We start from the raw sequence: 22,648 nt of genomic DNA, 5'->3' as shown, positions 1-22,648 counted from the left end.
GAAAGACAGAGAGAAAGAGAGAGGAAGAAAAAGAGAGAGAGAGCAAGAGAGAAAAAGAGAATATCTGTACAGACACAGGGGAAAGGAGAGAAGAGATAGATAGGCAGATGTGCATAGGCATAGGAAGTAGATAGCTGTATAAAGAAAGCAAGATAGCGAAGAAAGAGAAACTTCCCGTGCATTCCATATCTTGTGAAGACCCCCCTATCTAACAATTTACTTATCTCTCCTATTCGCTGTCTCCCCTGCTTAATCTGACGAAATGTCTCTATTATATGCAACGTCCTCTCCAAATTCTGTGCAGAAGGGATGAATTATACCGTGTGACGCACGAGACCTTGTCTCTCTCTCTCTCTTTCTTTCGCTCTCTCTTTCTCTCCTGTGGTTCTCTTCTTTCTTTGCTTCTTTTTCTCTCTTTCTTTCTATCATGTCTCGTTCTTCCTCTTCTCTTTCATTCTATCTCTCTGTATCTTCACTTGATTCTTTTCCTTCGTCCGTATAGTAGAGAGAGAGCCTTCTTCTCATTCATCATGGGCATGGCATTTGTATACTGCCTTTCGTGTTCTTTGCTGTGACACCCAGCTGAAGGCAAGAGAGATAAAGCTTACGTCGTGACGCGTCGTGTTGGCGGTGGAAAGATGGCACAGAAGAAAGGAGGAAAGAAGAAAGGCGGAGGAGGAGGTAACGACAAAGTGAAGCTCGTAGATCGACGACTCAAGAAAGATAAACGTGGGTTGAAGGCAGCTCAGAAAAGGAAATCAAAGAAGGGCGGGGGATCGTTCCGATCAAAGGCAAGGGGGCGACGATGATCTAAAGCACAGATTAAGATGGATTAGGAGTAGAAGGAGGAGTCATAGCAGTAGATAGAAAGACATGGCAGCAAGGAAAGGAAGATGGATGTCTCGTGTAAACAGAGAGACATTTAAGTGCATAGGCATAGTCATGCGGTCGAGTAGGGACATGACACAGGAGATGGGACGAAGAGACCAGAGAAAACAACTTCTATGAAGTTTGTGTGACTACTCTGTTCATGTTGAAAACCGCATGGGTATAGTGTAGGGGGGATGTGTATTCAGAGGAGGCTTCAGGCATAAGAAACATATTCACAGAGAGAGAGAGAGATGTGTACAGATGTATGCATGGCTAGCCCCTTGAATGTACGGCGGAGTGGGCAGGCTGGACTCGCCTGGCAAAGAGGACTAATGACATCTCTGAGAGTATGAAAGGAAGAGAAGATGGAGGGACGTTGCAAACTTTCTTCCTCAGTCTTGTAGTAGCGGTAAGAGTATGATTCTAATGGTTACTGAAGTGCACGTACATCAAGGTGAAGGTGAAAGGACTGCACTGAAAAGATCTTTCAAGCAAAGAACTTCGCTACAAGCCTTTCTGTTCATTTTCTAATGAGCTGCCCGAGACAACAAAAGGAGCAATTTGTGTAAGATCGGGAATGCAAGGCAAGTGTCTCACGTTGTTAAAAGCAACCAGGAATGAGTCATACGGTCTCCCGGTACTTACATGAAAGCCTTCTTGGAGTGTATGTACACCTGACGCTGTCAAGAAGAAGTCATCAGCCGTAGTACGGGGAAAGGGGTAGTGTACCATGTCTAGTAAAAGAAGAAGAAAGCTACCAAGGCGTGCACTCACGATCGAAGAAAGGTCTTGTTCTTAATTTCTTTCTTGTGGGTGTGCACGAGTGAGTATAAGAAGCTGAAGTGAAGTGCTGAATTAAAGCAAGCTTTCTTTTGGCCTCGCCTTTCAGGAACATAGAGATTCTCGTTGCTTCCCTGTGGAACAATCTCTCAGCGGGGGAGGAAGACGGATTGCTTTGCAGAGCGAGGACAGAGACATAAAAGTGTACGAATGAAATACGTTTCGTGTAGAGTGGCTTTTTGTGTTTGTTTCATTTGTTCTCTTGAAAAGACGGATTTCTGTTTCACTGGATGAGAAGATTCACACTGTTCTAAATACGAGGAACCCCTGCCGCGTTCCATCAGAACAATCAAAGAAATCACTGTCAGGCAACAGAAGATCCGACAGAGAAGAGAAGTCTTGTTTCGCTGCTGTTTGGTTCTGAAATCTCAACCGAGTGTACAGACAGCAGGAGTCTCAAGGGCAAAGGGGTCTGGATGACAGAAGAGATAAAGTCAGCCAGATTCATCTTTCTTATGTTTATCAAGGTTGTGTTGGCTAGCTCTCTATGAGGAATGCAAGAAGATAAACATAAGAGAGAGAAGAGAAAAGGGTTGGAGACCGGAGCTTTGACTGCGACTCTTGTGTCGGTCAAGGAGACAGCTATTGTTTAATCGAAATGTCGTAAAGATATCTTCGAACTTCCGTCTGTGAAAGGTACTGGCCAGCTCAAGAAGCTATGACCCCTTCCCTTTGTGTTCTCCACTTCAGAAAACGCGCTAAAAGCCATCCATTCATTCGTCACCTTTGTCTTCCTTGTCTTTACTATTCTTCCCTATTCTCTTTCTGCCGTTGTTCCTATCCGAGAGAACCGAACACACACTCGCGAAGGTGGTACTGCGTAAGAGGGCACTGTCCGCAAAATAGACTACAATTGGAATGCATGGAGTCTTCTTTCTTTCTTCTCCGAATCCAGACAAGGAAAGACGCGGTGCTCCATGACTTCTCCGTTCAGTTAGATCTGATGGTTTCTGCTAGTCTCTCCATACAGATACTACGTGAGATCGAGGAAAAGAAGCCTTCTCTTCGTTTGTCTCTCTCTCGTATCTGAGGTCGATACAGATGAAGTCGGGAAGCTAAGTGCGGATTCCTCATGCTCGCATCAGCGGGAGAACGCGGAACGTAGCACAAGAAAGTGACGATTGAAAGGGTGCACAGAAAGCTTCTGCATGAAGACGAAGATCTGTAGCTTATCAAGGCATGGTCTATTCTGTTCTTTGTTTCCACATGATTTCTACACATGTTCCGAGAGATATAGGGAGATATGAAAGCTTCTCTTTTCTGGTGGAAGAACGGTGGCGGCCCGATGTCTGTCCGTCCAGAGATACATCATATTCCTAACGCATGCACGAGATGAGAGTCAAGTAAAGAGCATGTTTGCATGCCCAGCCCTTGAGACAAGAGGGGAACAGAGATAGAGAAAACGAGATTCTTCCAATTACTCTCGTCTTTCTTTCACACTGTCTTCTCGTACCTTTGAGGCGCACTCACGTCTCTCATGAAAGGGCAACGGTTACATCTGCTGTCTTTCCTTCGCTCTTCATCTTTTCCTGTCTAGATGCCTAGACGCAGAGCACCAGGATCGAATCTTCAAGTAACACAGACCTCATATCTTCACGGCAGGTTTTGTCTCATTTCGTCTTGATCTGATCTTTCGTCGGACTCTATCAATCTAGAGATCCGTGCATTTCTAGCTATCCGTGCATTTCTTTCCCGCTTCTGTTCCCTATGCGCTTATCTCTGAAGTGAGCTTCCCTCTCTTGCCTGTCTTCTTATTATTTATTTCACCTGTTTCTCTCCTTTTTCTGTAGAGCCTCAACATGAGATCTACAACATGCTCCTGACATTAGCTCGATCGCTTCCTTTCTTTGTGCTATGGCGTGAATACGTCCTCCTGCTTGTTTAGGTCTTTCTTCAGGATTCCGTCTCTCTGTCTCGCTCTCTTGGAGTTCTCGTGTTTCTTTTTCTCTCACTTTATTGTCCGCGCCATCATGTCGGAAGAATCTGATCCTGGCAAACCATCTAGCTCTACACGTTGTCTCTTTTCGAAAAGAGAAAGATGGCCTCCATGCGAGGATTCAAGAAAGGATTTAGTATCCCCATCCGGTCGACATCATTATCATTGTCATGGCGAAGGAAACAAAGGTTTTCTATCTTCATCTTTCCTTAAGTCTCGCCCGTTACCTCCTCACAGTCCTTCAAGAGAAGACGAAGACTCTTTTTTTGCTTCTCCTTTGTGTTCTTTCTGTTCCCGCCTACACCCATACAAACGCAGAGGTCATGTGCCCCCGCCTCCTGCGGTTACTCCTACCAGCAGCAGGAGTCTTCTTTCTCCGTGCTCTTTCCAGTCTTCTCCGCTGAAAAGAAGAAGAAGACCCTCATGTGACCAAGGAGAAGATTCTTCTTTTTCGTGTGCCTGTGGTTCTCTCCTTCCTATGGAGGAAAATCGAGGACAAAAGAGAGAAAGTTGTGATATGTCGACAGAAGTTCATGGCTTTGTATCATGGATAGCTTCAATTGCTGTTCTCTCCTTCTGCTTTCTCTGGGCTCTTCTTCCTCATAAGTACTTCCACCGTCTATCCATAACCTATCTCCTGGATCCGTAAGTTCACTCTCTCTACACTCTTCTTTTTCTTCTTCTTTCTCTCTTCTTCTTTCTCTTTCTCTCGATTATTTCTCTCCCCTTCAAACTTTTCATCTGTCTCACGATCATGCCTTCAGAAAGCATAGCAACCACGATTTCTGCTTGTTCCTTATGCTTCCTATACATCATCTAGACTTCCTTTTTCTCCATGAGATAACTTCAATTTCTCTGTCTCGACAGGAAGCATAGATTCTCACGATTTCTCTTATCTTCTGTCGCTTTACGTCTGTCTATCAACACGCATCAATCACTCTTCTGAATGGATTGGTCTCTTGGAGACAGAGGTTGGCGCGAGAATCTCAATTGTCTCCACACCCCTTTACATACACCTGACATCGTTGGGATAACGAAAGTCTTTCCTTTTCCTATTCTTCACATCTATAAAACAGGTAGCTACAGGGTCCGTTCATTTTCTGTAGAGGGGAACAAACACGCCCCTTCTAAGAAGAAAAATCGACAAAAGTGCTATGCCATAGAGACTTCAATGTGACCTATGAGCTTCTCTTTCTAGCAGCCTGGCAATCCACTGGCACGTATCTAGACCATCAAGGGAGGGGCATACGTATCTACATACCGCAGATTTTCCTATATCTCCATAGATATATGGCTATTGTCTATGCATATGCATATATATATATATATGCATACTGTGTATGTATACGTACCTAAGTAGACCTATGTTGTTTCGCAAGTTTACTGTCGTTCTTCTATGAGCACGTAGGTGGGCTCTTGTGAAGAGAGACGGGGAGCTTCTGCTTTGAAATTGTGATACCCTTGGCAGATGGATATGACTCGTCTGTAGGCGAGCGATTCGTTCTGTGGTTTTTCATCTTTATTCTAGAAGTCTAGCTCGTCGTCACGCAGCAACCGGTAAACGGGACAGTACGGCTAGCCTGTATCGCTACTTTTGCATGTATGCATACGTCTATGGTTAAGAGGATACAGTGTAGATAGATAGACAGACATGAGTCGTCGTGCTATGCTGGGGTGTATGTACACAGGTACTGGGCTATTGCTTTTCCGGTGATCGTGTTGATATGCTTAGTGGCGGCATTCTTTTTATACACTGCAATCAATCTCATGCTTACGGTACCTCTCGATTCTTATCGTCTCCTTCCAGGTCAGTTGTTCTTCTTTTTCTCCGTCCTACTCGTGTTCCTCTTCAGGCTTTTCTCGCTTCCCTCTGTCCTGTGTTGATTGGGTTGTATCTTTAACTGTTTACGTGTTGCGTCGGGATGGATAGAGACAGCAGGAAACCTATCTGAAAAACCCCGTCCCTGTCGAGCATGAAGCTGCTACTAGTGCCGCTATCTCTCGTACTACCAGTACGAGCTTCTCTCGATACACCTTTCCTACATAGAGATACATACACATATAAGCGTCTATATTTACGTGTTTACATATATACGCTATATATATGTATATCCTTATTCACCCGATCTGCTAGATAGAGAGGTGGATATTTGTGCTTCGCCAAAGAAGATCCCCGCGACGATTTTCCTGGAGATAGAAAACACAGTGGGTGTTTTCAACTTGTTTGTATATGTCTGTCTCCACATAGCATCACATGGGGTAAGACTTTCTATGCTTGCTGCTAGCCTCGCTTGTATCCTTTTCTGACTCGGATGAGTCGTGCTTATTCTCGTGTCTCTGTTTTGAATACTGTCTACCTCCCCCACCATGCTTACTTTCGTTTCTTGGTGTTTTTTCCTCTCCGTGTCTACATACCTCTACCTGATTACGTATCTGTCGCTCTATCTCTAAATGTATGTACCTATCTTCAACCATCATCCGGGTGTACGTTACTTCGTGAATCTTCACCGTTCGGAACGTCGTGTCTCCCCGTCTCCCTTTGAACTCCTGCGTGTTGCAGTACATCAGATCCTGTTGTTTTAGAATAGACCTCTTTCTATTGTTTTGATTCGTGCACGAGAGAAAGAGTGGTCTTTTTTCCATCCTTTGCTAGTTTCAGCTTGAGAAGAGAGAGAGGTCGGTGGATTCCTTTTTCCTCGAGAAGAGGAAGGGGTTGTTTTTGCCTTCCCTGTTTTGTATGTGTGTTTCTTTCTTATTTCCTGTTCTTCGCTTCGTTTTTGGATCAAGATTTTCTCTTTCGTTGCATGCTTTCTTTCTCCTCTTGTTGTCATCCGTTTCTTAGTCTTCAAAGTGATCGTTGTTTCTGTCTTGTACCTGGCAGTACAGCTAGGCACATCGGCACAAGATTCCTGGCTGCTAATAGGAGTGTCACGCGGTCAAGACCTCTGTAAACTCTTCCTTTTCTGTCTTTCCATCTTTCACTGGAGATTTGGTCTTTTTGTGGCTTGGGTCTCTTATATGCTTTTTCAGATAAGACAGATATCTCTAAGGTGCCTGAGCGCCTCAAAGCGCAGTTACATCAAGCCGCCCTAATCTCGTCTGTTTCGGCGGCTAGGTTTGCTAGTCAGCAAAGCCTTGACGCTCAAGGGGAAAAGTCGGTTTTCATGGTAGATTCCTCCTCCGCCTCCTTACCCTGTCCCCCACGTCAAAAGATACCTGTTTCTGACATTCACGTTCTACCTCTTGGAGCTGTCAATCGAATCATGTTTCCTCTCTTTCCTTCACCAAACTCTTTTTCACGATAGAACGGAGCTAGCCCGAAAGGGTTTCCTTAAGAGAGGGAAAACATCCGGACAGCACGGAAATCTGTCTTCTTAAGAACAGTTGTGGAACGAAAGTTTTCTTGTCTTCTCGGGCAAAGCTCTCTTATCGGCTCGGTGGAGGGTCCCTCCGTCGGGAGAGTCCCCCGTTTTTGACAGCGGCATCTGCTGCATTTAGTGTGAGTTGGACTTTTTTCCGGTTACTTGAGACAGGTTAACAGAGAAGCAATAAATTTTCCAACTGCTTAGCTGCTGACAGCTTTCGACAAAAAGCGCATACAGCTCAAGGTTGCTTACCAGAGTCACAGGCCCTGACATTCGGGTCAGCAGGGGCATACCAAGACTGTTACTGATACGATGCAAAAGACTAGTCTTTTTTTTCGGCCATATATGACTGATCTTCCTATCACGGCGGTGGGGGAGTTAGTCGCTCCCGTCGTTCGGGATGATCTCGCATGAGGCACCGGCCGCCGCGATGATAACGCTGGACGACGACGCTTCATGCAGATATTAGACTGGTGGCGACAGCCGAGCTAACACCAAGTGCACATACGGTTTCTACGGTGTTAGGGTGGTTCACCGCGTCCCGGCAGGCCAGGCAACGGAAACTAACCAGACTTCTAGTTGCAACAGGCTTTTCTCCTGGTACTTGAACGAACCAGATGGACACGTGGAGAAAAGCGTGAAACAGTTGGCTGCCACGGCTTGGATGTAGAAGGAAACCATTTGTGGGGACGGGCCTGACCATCGACTTCAGCAGTGGAGACGTTGAGGCAGTGGAGGGCCGTCTGTAAATTGGGTGTCTGTAGCGAGCGGTCAAACACACACGGCACACAAAGGAATCACGTCCCTGGCTGGTACGTGGCAGGGAATCGGGCTCAAACGGTGTGACCGCATGCCCACGGGCTCGGTTGTCTTCGGCTTCTCATCACTGCTCCCCTTGTTCCGATGCTGTCGCGGGTGGTGCAGTAGCCGAAGTGCACCCCTGGAGCTTCTCCGCGAAGGCAGCCAGCCGCTCGTATCTTTCTGTGTGTAGACTTTGCCCAGTCGCTGCCAGAGCCTCCTGAAATCACCACAAAGTCCCCGACGAAGCAGGCATGTTGTCAAAACAGCCTAGCACGCGTCAACCCTTCGCTCCCGCAAATAGGCTTTTGTGTTCTGTTATCATCATTTCCGTGCGTACTAATATGTCTGTATGTTACGAAGGTGATTGCTTCTCCCTTGGCACTGTTTCTACTTCTCGAAGTCGCTGCATCATGGGGCTTTTCGAAGTAAAGTAACGCGTCCGGATAGGACGCAAGAGCCTGATCCATACAGTCAAGACGTCGGATGATGGAGAGGTCTGCTTCCTGAATCTAAATATGTATAAGACACGCGATAACGGGTATACACGAGAGTAACCGCTGAAGCTGAAACAAGAGGCCACGTGCCAGGGGGGAAGCGGTCCGTGTCGTGACCGAGGTTACCCGTCGGAGAAGATCGGGGTTCAACTCTCCGGCGAGTTGCGCAGTCTCGGCAATCACCCCGGCAAGCTCCTCGTCCTTATCGTCTATAAAGGTCATTAAACCCTTTACCAGGAACTCGAGACACTGCCAGGACCACGAGGGTTCATGGTGATTGCTTGGTGCCTTCTCTTGCAGTTTGGGGTCGGAGGGCCCGTCTGCCTCCGGTGGCCCACTGTCCGGCTTATCTGTGTCCGGCGAGCTTCCACTTTCGCCCTTCCGGTTGGCCGGCTTCTCGTCAAGCGCTTCCCCTTCCTGGGTGCCAGGCTCTATCGCTTTCACGCGACGCGGCCTCTGAGATGTTCCAAGCGACTTTCCAGTGGTGGGTTCCGTCGGGGTATCAGTTTGGAGAAAATGCATGCCTCGACTCTGGAGTCTAAGCTCTTTCAAGAAAGCAAGCATACCAGAAAGTGCCCGAGCAGCAGAGACCCTCACACAGCTGCGCGCATCGTCCAGCCGTTGAAGCAGGGCAGCATACAAGGATGAGCAGAGTGCAAGGTATTCACGCTGTTGGGCCGGAGGGACATAGCTTAGTGTGGAAGGAGAGGAAGAGGTTCCGCTATTCTGTTCGTGGGATTTCCCCTTACATGATACCCCTCCTGATACGTCAGCCCCCGACACTATCCCTAGCCGATTCGTAATATCTGTATGTGGTAGCTCGTGCGAGTGGAGTGCTTCGCGGAGGAGCTCGAAAAGCTGGCCGAGGATACTCGCAGTCAAGCTCCGAGTATCGGGCTGGCCATCATCCTCTAAGCAGCTCAACAAAGAAGGCACCAAAGGCTCCATAAGTTCACTCAGGCGTAGCGATGTATTGTACACGGGTTCGTCTGGTCTATAAAAAGAGCTGGCACTGTCCTGCCGTGAAGGCTCGGAGCAGTACTTTGAATCTGGATGCAGAGCGACATCGTTTTCCATACAGCCCTGCCGTGGCGCGACACTTGAAAGGACGGCCGAGAGACAAGCGAGAGCGGCCTGTGCCAGCAACAAAAGAACACAAGAGAAAACCGTAGCGTGTTGTTTTCCCGGCTGTACGAATGCGGGATGCCGCCTTCTCCAAGCGTTACCAGACTTCCTGAAGGACCCGTGTATCAGATCCAACCTGAGCTCACCTTTCTCAGTTTCGCGTTCGCTTCTCCGGGCCGCCAGAGCAGATTGGGGTGAATGATGACACTGACAGCAAAAAAAGAGTATCCCCTGGCGAAAACAACCGAGAAAACGGCAAGACCCCGGCACACTTGCAGCTAAATCCTTAGTGATGAGCCCACATGATTGCACTTCCCTGTTGGCGAAAGTGTGGTACAGCAGGAGGCTAAGGTAGTGGTTGCCAGGAGCTGCGGTCTCTTGGTTAGCTATTGACTCGAAAATCGAATAGGCGGAAGTTTGTCTCCGGAAGTGCTTGGGCTCGCTTTCCGGACTGAGACAATCACACTTGTCCCGACGTACGAAGCCCTCGCCCGGGTTTGGCACCCGTCTGAACTGTGATTGCAGTGAGGAACCAGCTTGGTCCCTTGATTACGTCACATAAAAAACACTCTCATCGCGGGCTCTTCTTGGCTTCTTCAATAAGAACCTGGATTTTCCCTGCCGACAACGGTGGTATGGACTCGACCTCGGCGTAAAACTGGCATGCTTCGAGAGACGAGCCCTTGTTTCGTGTCTACGTTGTTGTGCTGCGCCTCTATGACTTGATTGCGTTCTCAGAGAGACACAGCCTACTTAGCCGGGCAGTTTTTCAACTCACCGAACGCGGCGTGTCTGGAGAGTCGACAATTAAGTGGTGCAGCGATGAAGTGCTGATTCCGTGTTGTTGCTGTTGCAGGCGCCTTACACGATCGCGTGTCTTGTTCCAGGGTTCCAATAGAGCTCGAACAGGATTGCCAAAACATCGACCCGGACTGTAGGGGGCACTTCACCGGGATCAGCCTGCCTTTCCAAGATCTGAAGTAACCCGCGCAACCAGTTTCCACAGTCGGCGACATCGCTGGGCTGTCCCTGTCCTCGGAGTAATGTCTCCGGACAGGCTACCGTTGACTGGCGGGGGTTTTCGCTAGCTGGTGAACACTCGACTGGAGATCCGCAGAAAGATCTTCTGGACAGTAGCATCGCCTTTCGCTGCCATTCATCAACTGCTTCTTCTTCCTCCTCAGTCCCCTTATCTCGTGAGCAGAGTTGACCACGCAATGGAAGATCTGCTGGAGTTTGTCCGGTTGAATCTGAAGAGAGAATTGCTGCTCTGTGGGCCTCCTCTAAGAGATGGAGAATCACTAGTCTCCTCGGATCTGAAAAACTCCACGAAGCTAACAGGCTGCTCTGATCGCAGCCTGCTGGAGCTGTACAGTCTTCACAGCTTGGCAGTCGGCGCGAGAGAAGCCGTTCTCGGTTCACAAAAGACCCGAGAAAGGCGAAGCACATCCGCGGGCGGGACACGCCGCTGTAGTCGGAAAGCAGTCGAAGCTGTAGCGCGCAGCAGAGTCAACAGGCAGAACCTGATGTTAACAACGCAACAGTCTAGTGGTGCGAACGAAAAGTACACTCAAAACAGCGAGGTTTACTGAACATGCAAGGCGCAGAGTGTCACTCCCCACTAAAGATGCCGCTGAACGGTTCGAAGGCGAGCTACTGACTTTGAGATCCTCTCACAGGTCCGAGAGTAGTATCGCGCGGGCGCAGAGCGGACGTACGCAATTGTCAATCAAGCTTGAAGGCACTCCTTCAACAACTCGCAGCCGCAGCAGGATTCCCAGTAGGCGTGGCCATTCAGCTTGACAAATATTGCGGCAAGCTCTGAGAACAGCGGCCACCGATGTGGCAACGAAAACGCAAACTTCACTCGGAACCTCCGCGTTGAGCTCGATTACTTCGAAGGACGGCTCGGCAAAAGACCTGATCCCTGCCTCTTCTTCAGCAAGCGTCGGTTCCCTTTTCGAGGCCGCTGTTCGCTGTCTCTCCGAGGCTGAAGGGTCGATTAGTTGCTCTATTATGTCAATGCAGAACGCTGCATCGTCTGCGTCCCAGTGATCTCCGCATTGGCTTTGCTGAAGGATTTCACGGACTCCCAGCATCTGACCAAGAAGAACCGTCGCATACGGCCGATTAAAGACGGCACCGGAACCTGGCTGGCTCAAGCTTGGTTTCTGAGTTCCGTTTGTCTTCTCGCTCGATTCCTGGGTTTCCGCCTGCTGCATCTGACGACGAATGTCGACCGCTGTCTGGCTCTCCAAGCCGCCCTCCGGCTCGCTTCCGCGTGACGTGTCCTCACGGGCACGCCGGACGGCGCCATCGTTCTGCATGGTAGACCGGTATTCCCTGTAACCTTCCAGGCGCGGGGCGACCTTTTCTGAATAGCGTGCCAGAGTCTCTTGTTCCACGTTAAGCAGCATACTGACTGGTTGCATCCACGCAGGCGACAAGACACAAGCTGCGATTGTAGTAGCGCAGGCCATTGCCTCCCTGACCACATTAAGGTAAGCTTTGAATCCGGTGGGTACGCTAGAGACCATGCTCTCAGAGAACGACTCGGTTTCATCGTCACTCTCTATGGACAGGCATGTGCCCCTCTGTGTTGTTGCGCTAAGATCGTTTTCAGTCTCCGGGCGAGGTATTTTGTTGGTGTTCCTACTCGTATACCCGACAGTAAAGTGCTTCTCCACCCGCGCGTTGGTCTGGGCATCCGCAAGTGCCAAAGAGAACTCCGCGAGACTGGAGGTCCTCTGAGATGAGTAAGAAGGCTGAGACGAATCAGACTGGGAGTAAGGGTTGTCGGCCTGTTGACAGGCCTTGCATAAGAATCTGAAAACTGATTCGAGATGAGCTCCAAGGCTGACTGGAGGAACCAGCGCCAGCAATAGCCGCAGCGACCGAAGAGTTTTGCATGATCGGAAAGGCCCGAAGCATGAATCGAGAGCTTGCGTTTCTGTGGAAATAATCTGCAGCCGCAAAGACAGAGTATCTAACGGCGGGAAACTTGCACCTTAGCCGGAGAATATGAAGTACGCGGTCTCCATCTGTCGTACTGAAGTATGTACAGATGGGATCGATGCTGGCGCCTCCTTCTTCACTGAAGCGAGCTGACTACGTATAAGAGGGAGACAAGAGTATTATCGTAAAAAGGAAATGAAGTGCATCTTCCTCGTCACCGCGTGTAAACAGCGTGTACCAGAATCAGAACGAAAACGTACCGAGGGCAGGATTGTGGTTAGGTGGCGGCGCAGAAGCTCGCCCAAGAAAGCCAGATCCTCGCTCAGGTACGCAACGGCGTCGGCAGCACTTTTCCCTCCTGCCTGGGAGCCCTCAGCTTCCAGCAGTGTTTTTTGCAACGGAGCAAGCTGTTCTGACTCAGCTGAACCGGAAGCCTGCAAGATCCGAGACTGAGAAAACGAGAACGGCAGTGAGGGCGCCCTGCCACGAAACCACTCCACTGCACTGACTAGAGGAGGAGAATCTCGAAGCAGTCCGAGCCGGGATGCTCCTGCAGTAGTCCAGCTCCGTTCTAGTATCTCCGTCTCTGCCAGAGAGGGACTTCGAGACCAGCCGCTTCCGGGCTCGTCCTCATCGTCGCTCCCGTCAGTGCTTTCTCCTTCTGTACGCTGTCCCACACGTGATGCGAGCCGATTTCTAGGTGGGCGGTTCGTCTTCGACCCCTCTGGACGGCCTACGCTGGTAGGCTTCTCCGCTAGCTGAACCAAGCAGGGGACTGCTATAGCCTGACAAGCCCGCACGCCCAGACGTAACAGCAGAGCGCCGCGGGTAGCTCGTCCGAAAGAAGGCCGATCACAGTGCTCGCCAGCTGTCAGCCGACTGCGGCCACGGAACAGGATAGCTTTGTAACGCCATGCATCCAGGTAGTGTACGGACAAGGGACACTTTCCTCAATAACATGCCTGAAGCGCGGGAGTTACAGAGAACTGCTTTTCTACTGCTGCAACGAGAGTGGTCATGAGAGTGCACCCGGAGGGGTGAGCACATCTCAGTCAGTATCCTTGAAGAGCAACATTGGCCTAGGGGACCCGGCGGAGGCAACTCAGGATGCGATCAGATACATGTCAAACTTTGCGCGCCGAGACCAAATGCAACTTGAAAGGCCAATAGTTGGAGGCGACGAGACTGTTGAACCTTCAGAGATTTTGGTAGGCGACGCTCTAATGACTGTCTCGGCAATGTTCAGAAGCAGCCGCCGTGGCGACACATATTTTCACTCAGCAGATACCGTGCTCGGACTCAGCCTGGCGACTGCAGTTTCATCTTGTTGGCTCACGCGCAGAACGGTAGCAGCATGATTAGCGACGGATACATCTTCATCGCTGGCGCAGGTCAGCAGGAAGGCAAGCAGCCGGGGAACTTCTTTTCGGATGATCCGGAGTGGCAGTGTTCGGAACCAGAAGGCGATGCAGGTACAGATTTTGCGCCTGTTTTTATGGGAAACACGCATGGCTCGCGCTTTCATCCAGTTTGTCTTCTAAGGTGGCCTTCACATCGTTGTTGTTATACGCAGACTGCCAGGCAGCTCCACTGCAAAACAAAGCGGGGTGGACTGACGTGAGACAAGTGCAGGCAAGCGGGTTCACGAGGGATATCGCTCGTGGACCCGCTTGCAGCGTAATTCCGCGAGCCTGTCAAAAGAAGTCTGCTATACGGGACACGTGAGGGTTATAACCACAACTCTCGAAACACGTGTCGCTCGACTGCCCTAGTCTGTTGTACGAAAGGTGAGGGAGTACCCTTTTCTTGGCATCACCCAGCTCGATCATCCGGCGAGATTACCTCGCCGAGTGATCGGGAGGGCAAACACACAGGGGTATTGCGAGCCCAGCAGCCAGTAGTCGTCCGATGAGCGTAGGTAACGCTCGCTATTCTGCTTCAGAAGAAAAGACACAAGCCGGCACGCGTCGTGGTTGACGATACCTAACTGGAGGAACAGTCTCTTCTTGTACCAGACTGTGAATCGCATCCATCATCTTCTTGGTCGTCCCTGCGTTGATAGCGCCGGCACTGCCACTGTGCTGGATAGTATGGAGGGCGTGCTGCGAGAGCGAGACAAAAGCATGCGTAGCCGGATTGCTGATCAAGTTGATGCCGCAGATGGCCGGAGAACTACCGCTTGCCGGGGGGCTGTAGGTCGTTACCTATCGCAGCGGAACGGAAGCCATGGTTGATTGGAGGCGCGAAGGCTGCTCCTCCTCTCCCCCTCCCGAGACGGGACCGGGGCCTTCACAGTTCAAAGCTGCAGATGTGTGGATATTCTCTGACAGTGTCTGAAGACAGCTGAGTGCTTACCCAGCGGACCCTGCGTTGCTGGTGCCTCAAATTTTTGAGAGTCGCCCCGATTATGATGTCGTTCTTCTGCGCACAAATCCGCGAATCGACATCCAGAAGAGTGAATTGTCAAAGGGCTTCCTTCGACCCTACAACAACTTAATAGACGGGTGTGGCGCCGCGCAGCCTCGGTGTCTAGTGCGCGCCTAGCATCTCCGCTGACAGCATTGTTTGTTTGGAGAAACGTGTTTCAGTGCTTTCAGACGGAGGCAGTTCAAGTAAGCTTGACTGCTGAGCAGCCTTACGGCCTCACCCCTGAAGGGACGCTTGTACTGTTCGTATTGGCTCTTGGACGAAACTACAGAGACACTGAGCTCCGCAACGGAAATGTGAAGAAACTGCGGGAACTGATTATGTGGCAGTGACCTCTTTGGCAGTGCACAATGACCGTACGGCTGTAAGCAGCGCTAGATATCTCAATTACTGCTTGGTAACCGCTGAGCACAGCTGGCTCTAGTACCCTTCGGGGGTTGAACTGGACAAAGCTCATGAACTGTCTGGTTCTCTTCGTAATCAGCCCCTTTACGTTTTCTCGGATAATTGCATTTCATCGGCTGCCTGTTTGACGTGCAGTGAACTCTTCACCAAGATGTGTGTTCTCCTTTCCCAAGAGATGACTACAGAGGTAGACATGCCTTGGAGAGAGCGCGGTGGCTTAAGTGGTCTCCCAGGAGTACGGCCAGCTGGCACGCCAGCTGCTTGTTGGTCGGATCGTGGTCCGAGAGGGCTTGTGTGACACACTGAGCCAGTTCATCGACAAAGTCATCGACATCCCATCTCGGTACGGAACCCGCGCTGTCCTCCCGCTCCGCCTGAGAGTGTTCCACGGTTTGCAGTCCGTCACCCTCCAACGGGTAGGGGTCTTCGATGTCTACTGTTTGCCAGCTGGACGCTGCCTCCAAGTCTAACTGGGACCGGAGGTCCGACCTCCGCTCCCCGGCCCGAACCAGGAGGATCAGGATAGAAACTAAAATCCCTCGTATCTCCTCGCTTGTCTCGGTGAATGGTGTCCCATCAAGTCGGCTCCGAAGAACGGATAGAAGGTGCAAGGAGGAAGATGAAGCGTGCTTTCTAGCCAGTTTCCCGTTTGTAGACATGAGTGAGCAAAGTGACCGCGGGTTTAGAACACACGAAATAGTTTCTTTCAGGAGAAGGGCGGCTTGCTCCCTGCAGCTTTCAGAGGACTCATCTGTAAGTAACTGCAAGCAAGGCTCGCACACGTCGTCGAGGAAAAATTGAGAGAGTGACTGCCTCGAGAATGTGGCTGGGATCTGCAGTTTGTCAGGGCACGGGTCTCCTGCGGAAGCGGAGTCTGGCGAATCCCCTGCAGGGTCCATCTTCGTCCGGGAGTGCTGGTTTGTTGACAGCTGCTTCGGCGGCGCGCCTTGAAAAAGAGATAAGAGTCGCTGCAGCGCCAAGAGGCGCAGCCGGCGACTTCCATCTACTAGACAATTCACATCTCTCCTGTACAGCGCCCGAAGCTGCCCCTCTTCTTCCGACATGGTCATTGGTTCGGTGGCTTGCAAGCGTCGTCCAGTTTGGTCAGCTTTCGAAAAAGACGAGCGCCACCCGGAGCATGTAGAGGTCGGTAGGCAATGTGCCTTCTCTCGCTTGGGATACGTCCGACTCTTTGACCAGACTGATGAGAAGTTGGTTTCGGTGGAGAGGAACACCTACAACAGGCTTGCAGTGTTGTTTTTACTTCCCCGCTGCTGGCCGAAATTAGATCTGGATTTTATCTGAAACAGAGCCGCGTGCGTCTGGCGTAACGCCTGAACACTTTCCGTCTGCGTGACGTGGCCGGAGTCGCAGAGAGACACAGCGCCCGCACAGCTCAACACAATATCCAGGAACCAAATTGCTGCAGGGACGCCAGACGGAGACAAAAAGTTCGGAGTGGCACTCATGCGATAATGCGACCAATACCAAGCCAGAACTCAAGGGAGTCAACGTTCAAATTGCCATGACAGCTGTTGTTGCAAGGAGACTTCGGCCAAAGAGCCGCCAAAGCGGAGTGGAGAAGCAATTACTTGTGGCGGGGGCCCCGAAATGCTGGATATGGTGCAGTCTTTTTTCTTGCCCGGAAAGCAGGCTTTCGAAGCTGCCTTGCAAATGCGGAAATCAGAAAACAACGTCTGCGTTCATGACTTGAGTCTCTTGGCAACAGAAGCAAGCGAGATCGCTTCGTGGAGCGCTCCATCCAGACAGGATAAGCGAAGTTCGTGACCAGTCCAGCTGCCGGCGGACAGTTATGTTCGCAAATAATCACTTTGTCCGCATGGGGAGGGCAGTTGATTCGTTTTTTGTGGTTTCCTAAGCATTCATTCCAGGCAAATTTGCTCCAGGTGCATGCTGCGCGGCACCTCCGAGCAACACCCCTCTACCGGGTCGGGTCTCAACCGCTCCGAAGCGTAATGGAGACCCTGTGGTGATGTGTGCGGCAGACTGAACCTTACAGGGTTGGCCATGCCCGCCCGTCAGCTCGCAGAGTGTGACGGTGGGTCGCCAGCAGGCACCATCTTACCAGAAAGGAAAACTGCGTGAGGTAAGCGGCCTTTCTGTCTGGAGGGCTCGGCTGTCCAGGGCCAGTTGGCTGGTTCTGAAAGGGAATATACCGCTACGTGAAAACTAGCCGGTACGACCCGTTTTTCTTCGAGTGTGTTGGCTCTACTAACGCTCTTTTTTTCCCGACAGACCCTAGGCCGGCGCGCGCGCCCCGGCATGTTGTCTTCCTTCTGGGAGACTGAGTACGCTTATTCTGGCTTACTTAAATGCACCATTTTTTTTTCTGCTCTGGTGACATACTCGTCGGTAATGCGTTCAGTCGAACGTGAGCGCAGCTGAAGGGCTCCGACCGAGTAAGGGGACAGAAAAGAAACAAGCCAGATCCCTAGGAGGCGCTATCGGCTCCTACGTACAGGGCTATGACACACCACTTGCGTCTTCTCGGCCCCTATACGGTCAGCTCGGATGAAAAACGCCGACGCGTTCTTGGAGTATGCTATCGCATGGATCACGAGAAAAACTTGGATGACAAAAAAAAGGAGCTGACAGCAAATCACTTAGCGGCATGCTGTCGTGAACTGTTCGTGTGCGGTTGGGCGGCCGCCGCTGTTAGAGAACACATGCACGAAGAACTGTGCAACCGTCAAGAAAAAATCACCACAGTGTGAAATCAATATGAGTGCCTCTCCTGCTGGCCAGCAGGTTCGCTGTACTCGAAAAGTACAGCAGGAGCGCATGGCTCGGAAGCGTAACTTGGGAAACACACAGCGGCATATGACGGAATGGGGTCCCGCCCACCCCACGGGGTGATTTCTCGGCCCAGAGCCGCTTTCATTCGGAGACTACCAGTGTGCCATGGCTCCAAGCACGGTGCCGCACTAAGGAGAGACACGGAAAGAAACACGGCATTGAATCGTGAGACCGGCAGTGATTGCCTATCGACGTTCGTTACTAGAAGGACGCTCGGACATAAGGTCAGAAAACTACATATACTCCGTCTCGAGCTCAGCATTCTCCATCAGCTGCTGACTGTCAGGGAATCCGGGAATGCTTCGGACGGGCACGAAGTTCGCTCTGGTGAACAGAGAGGCATTCGAAGGGGTCTCTGTTTCCATCTCATGCACGTCTTCGTCGCAGTCCCCTTCGCCGTTCAACCAGAGATTCGCCTGCACGGCTGCAAACCAACCAAAACTGCGCGAAGGGGCATCTCGTCAGCCATTTATGATGAGCAGTCATACAGCCTTCGCTTGTCAGCACTTTAACGTGGCCCATCGAAGCTGTGTGCTCTGTCCCGGCAGCCAGCACCCGGTGCATACAACCACACCACTGCTTTGCTCATGAGACACACAAGTACGCCGTTTTGCGGTGTTTACCTTCATTAAGCTTGAGCAGATGTACGAGTGATTGCTTCCGAATTCTTGAGAAACGTTGAGCGGCCAGGGCGTCGCTGTGCTGCCAGTCGCTTAAGCAGTACGCCAACTGAACTGTGTCCTCGATAGTCTGACAGAAACATGAAAGAGGCGCCACAGATGGACATCCGAGTGACGCACTTGCCGCGTCCCCCTTAAGCTTCTCCCCGGAGGCAACCCTTCAGCGTGTGCGGTAACAATGCAACTAAACCTGCTCTTGTTTATCATGCCGCACCAGATCATGTGTCTGGCCAATATTCGGAGAGATTGGGTGAGCCTGAAAGCAAGCAACACAGCAAACGCCACTCTCCAGATGGTAACAAAGAGAAGAAAGCAGTGACCGACTCCTGCACATTGCTCGCGGCACATTAGACGTCAGTCTCGAAGCGATCCGCTGACACGGGAGTGGCGCTCCGTCTTGTTGGCCGCCGTGTTACTGACAGAGTCCCACGTGAAACAGATGGCCTGGGCCGTAGATGTCCGTACCGCGTTTCCAACGAAAACCATCCTGTCATCGAAACGTGTCCAGCACCAGCTCGCGTGAGCAGGGGGGTTCAAATGAACAACTTGGATATCTTCTACTGACGTCCGTTCCACAGTGCGATATAGCATTTCAAGGACCTTCTTATTCTGAGCACAATTGGGGAAAAGAAGCATGGAGTCCAAAGGCGTGCCCGTGTATCGACATGCGCCTCTTGCGTGCGCCTGCTCGTTGCTCAAACAAACATAGACGCAGAAAACACAGGTAACCTGGATTCGTCAGTTACCTTGGATGTTGCTCCTTCGACTAGGCCTGTAATAGTGTCGAGCACGTGGTTCTTGACAGCTTCTTCGTCTTTCTTTTTCAGCGCGTCGGACTGCTGAAGGCAGCGCAAGTTGAAGACACACATCGTTGCAATAAAAGCGAACACTCCCCAGTGTAACTGCTAGCCAGCGGGTTCCTTCACGAACAACAAACGAACCCTTTACCCATCTGCTTTTTTCTATGTGCCGTGGTTTCGTGGCCTAGCGCTGTGAAAGGCCTTCCCCCGACAACCACAAGTTGACTCCGCGCATGTCAGTTGCTTCAACGCTCGCCCAAGAACACGGAGACAAGGACATGAAGTTCCTCGAGACAGCTTCTCTAGGATCCTCAAAGGGACGGAGTATATAGTCTCCAGGACCCAATAGGGCGTCTCGAAAGCAAAGCTACCTGTGATGCCGGCGCAGTGAGGGACCAAGTCAAAATGTTAGGCCCAAGCACTTTTATGACGGAAATTTGAGAATTAGTCTCCTTATGGAAAAGCCAGAGATTCCGAGCACTCTCCTCCTCGTGAGTGGCCGCCTCAACAAGACCCTGAAACTGCACTCTCTCAGCGGGCCTGTAACGAACAGTCAAAACACGTGTCTGTTTGCTCATTTGTCCATCAGTAGAATGTCAGCTTTCTCTATGCCTCTGCTCTTCTAGAGGGCCCACAACTATATCGGCACTCTGCTGCAATCCCACCAGCGCCGGGACTGGGCAGTCTGCGACAGACATCTCTCGCTGGACATCACCTCCGACGGAACGGACGGCTATTGGCGCCATCATATATCACTACTGTTCGATTGACAAGCCGCGTTCGCCAGAGACCCCCATATACCTAGACCGGCCACACTTCACCTCGACTTTATCTCTAGGTTTGCTCTCACGGACCCGTACGTGTCACTTTTCCGAGACCCCGGTGCAGACGTCGTCCTTGTGCAAGAATGAGGCCCGTCTGCGCCAATGACGAGCTTCGCGTCAACGTGCTGTCCGTCGTAGAAGCAGAGCTTGACTCCTGGCTGGTATGAACCTTGAGCTACTTCTGACTTTCTCTTAGCCTTGTCAGTGAGGGCAGCATCGACGAGGGGACTGGGGTCAGAGAGAAGACCACTGTGAGGGCGTTTCCCTGCGCCATCTTCAGTAAGCCTGACCCCTGTGCTATGGTCAAAGGGAAGTGAGTACGGAGAGGGAACAGGCGAAGAAGAAGCGGTAGAGGCGTTTGATGGAGGGGTCTCAGGAGACAATGTAACAAGAGGTTCAGGGATGGAAGCTGACGATGAGGGGAGTGAAGTTGACAGTGTGTATTGCAGTTCCTTTTTAAAGGAAAAAATAATACCTTCAGGGTATTGCTGACAGTGTCTATAGAGGATCTGTTGAAAATCAGACCAATAAATACCAAAAACTAGGGTTGAGGCGGTTGTCTTGAGGTCAAACTCGAATACGTCTAAACAGTCGGAATACACAATATGGCCGCACTCAAGCACGTCACAAGCCAGCTGCTCATCGATGCATCTTAGAGCATCTAAGCCATTCGTCCGCAAAAGAATCTCTCTGTCTCCGGGAGATTCCCTCTCATCCGTTCTTTCTAATCCTGGAGAGGGGGGCCGACAGCCTGACGATCCCGAGAACGATTTTTCTCCGTCTGTCTTTTCGTACACATGGACTATCCGCCCTGTCTTTCGGTGCACCGCGAGAGCAGCCGTCAGACCCGCAAGGCCAGCACCAATCACTGCTATGTCTACCTGTTTTTGTTCCGGTGACGGTTGTGCTGAGGCTGCCGGTGAGTTTGCAGCTGAAAAAGGAGGGCTGAGCGAAGCTTCTCTTCCTCTCGTCTTCTGCTGGCTCCCACATTGCTCAGGAGGACATGATCTATCCCTCGCTTCCGCAGATGTGCCTCCCTGCGTTGAGAGTGACGCATCGGAGTCAATGCGGGGACTGCCCGCACAATCGCTGGCTTTGGAATCCGGGGTCGAGACCGTGTGCGAGCAGGTAGAGTCCGTCGAAGACGTGATCTGAAGAGAAAGAAACTTCAGGGATCTCTCCCGGAAGCCGGAAGAAGTGGAGGGAACTGATGAGGGGGTGGTCTCGCACGTCATTACATGTCTTGGAGACACAGAAGAGGGAATCGGACAGGATGAAATATTCCCGTGGGTGTACGGGGCCGACAAATGCGTCTGTGGCGCCAATTCTAAAGATGCGCCGGAATCCATGACTTCAACAAGGGCGGAAAGTCGCCGCGCCTTGACCCGGGGAAGCTTATGTCAGGAGAGCTACAGTCGAAATAAAGCAACTCGCCCGTAGTCGTCCAAGGTTCACGAGGAACGATGGACGGGTACTCAACAACGGACAGGGCAACAAAATAAAGCCGGAGCGAGTCGCTCCACAGGAATCGGATAGGCCTTCCCAGGGTTGGCTACTATCGATCCCGTGTTCAAACTACTGAGAAAACAGGTAGAAAAACGCCCAGAGCCTGGAGGCGGTACGCTCATACGAATACTACTAAGGCCCCTGTTCCGAAGGGCAAAAAAGCACACAATCACCTCTTAGCAGGCAGAGTGTCACCAACAGACCAATGGCAACACGTGAGATGGGGCGGTGAAAGGTAAGCGGAAAGGAGCGGGAATTGAAAGGAGTCCGACTATCTGCTACGTAGACGGTCCGGGAAATGACGGAACATGGAAGGACTTATGGTTAAAGTGCCAAAAGTTACTTAGCTTCCAGAACGAACCCTTTGATGATCTTGTCTCCGGCGCCCGTGGTCATTGCACCACGCCGACGACGCGATGTCAGGGCAAATGAGAACAACTAAGCCCAGGCTGAAAGACCAGACGAGCCAGGGGTATTCACAGTCCCAATTTCACACAGCAGATGAAAATACGAAGGTGCTGGGGAAAAAATACGCAAATAGACAGCAACTTGTTGCTCTTGAGAAGAGACGAAAATGCTGGCAACAAGAATCCGGGGCCCCTTCAGCTTTTTGACTCCCTGGGTGGTCGGCAGCAGACCACATTCTTTTGACCGCCGTACCGAAGCGCTCTGAGGTGGCCCCGTGATGAACAGCGTGCTCAATTGCCACAAGCTGGTGAGTGTGTAGTCACTCACTCCGCAAAACACGTATGGCTCAAGCGAGCAACTGAATGAGTCGGACATGGCTCGAGTGGCTTCCTCCC

The 22,648-nt window shown here is 51.1% G+C and overlaps 3 protein-coding genes across 3 annotated transcripts; 1 reads left to right on the top strand and 2 right to left on the bottom strand.

Annotated features, from left to right (window-relative positions):
• Nucleotides 1–514: 514 nt before the first annotated feature.
• CSUI_005788 (pig-p protein) lies at nucleotides 515–7,189 on the top strand. The gene is made up of 4 exons (XM_068065958.1): nucleotides 515–2,346; nucleotides 3,596–4,291; nucleotides 5,335–5,453; nucleotides 6,677–7,189. Exons 2-4 carry the CDS (start codon nucleotides 3,681–3,683, stop codon nucleotides 6,949–6,951), a joined length of 1,005 nt encoding a protein of 334 aa, XP_067922069.1. The 5' UTR covers nucleotides 515–2,346; nucleotides 3,596–3,680; the 3' UTR covers nucleotides 6,952–7,189.
• An 8,108-nt stretch (nucleotides 7,190–15,297) lies between these two features.
• CSUI_005787 (heat repeat-containing protein) lies at nucleotides 15,298–16,035 on the bottom strand. The gene has a single exon (XM_068065957.1). It carries the CDS (start codon nucleotides 15,875–15,877, stop codon nucleotides 15,398–15,400), a length of 480 nt encoding a protein of 159 aa, XP_067922068.1. The 5' UTR covers nucleotides 15,878–16,035; the 3' UTR covers nucleotides 15,298–15,397.
• Nucleotides 16,036–17,728: 1,693 nt separating this feature from the next.
• On the bottom strand, nucleotides 17,729–22,417 carry CSUI_005786 (fad-dependent oxidoreductase). Its single transcript, XM_068065956.1, has 7 exons — nucleotides 20,370–22,417; nucleotides 19,887–20,055; nucleotides 19,462–19,554; nucleotides 19,181–19,324; nucleotides 18,930–18,971; nucleotides 18,659–18,785; nucleotides 17,729–18,459 (listed from the first exon to the last, which is right to left on the bottom strand). Exons 1-7 carry the CDS (start codon nucleotides 21,686–21,688, stop codon nucleotides 18,269–18,271), a joined length of 2,085 nt encoding a protein of 694 aa, XP_067922067.1. The 5' UTR covers nucleotides 21,689–22,417; the 3' UTR covers nucleotides 17,729–18,268.
• Nucleotides 22,418–22,648: the final 231 nt, after the last annotated feature.

The sequence above is a fragment of the Cystoisospora suis genome (genome assembly GCF_002600585.1).
Source record: "Cystoisospora suis strain Wien I chromosome Unknown contig_2809, whole genome shotgun sequence".
In the NCBI taxonomy this organism is placed as follows: domain Eukaryota; phylum Apicomplexa; class Conoidasida; order Eucoccidiorida; family Sarcocystidae; genus Cystoisospora; species Cystoisospora suis.
The sequence above is the reverse complement of the archived record's forward strand: the minus strand, read 5'-3'. Positions and strand labels throughout refer to the sequence as shown.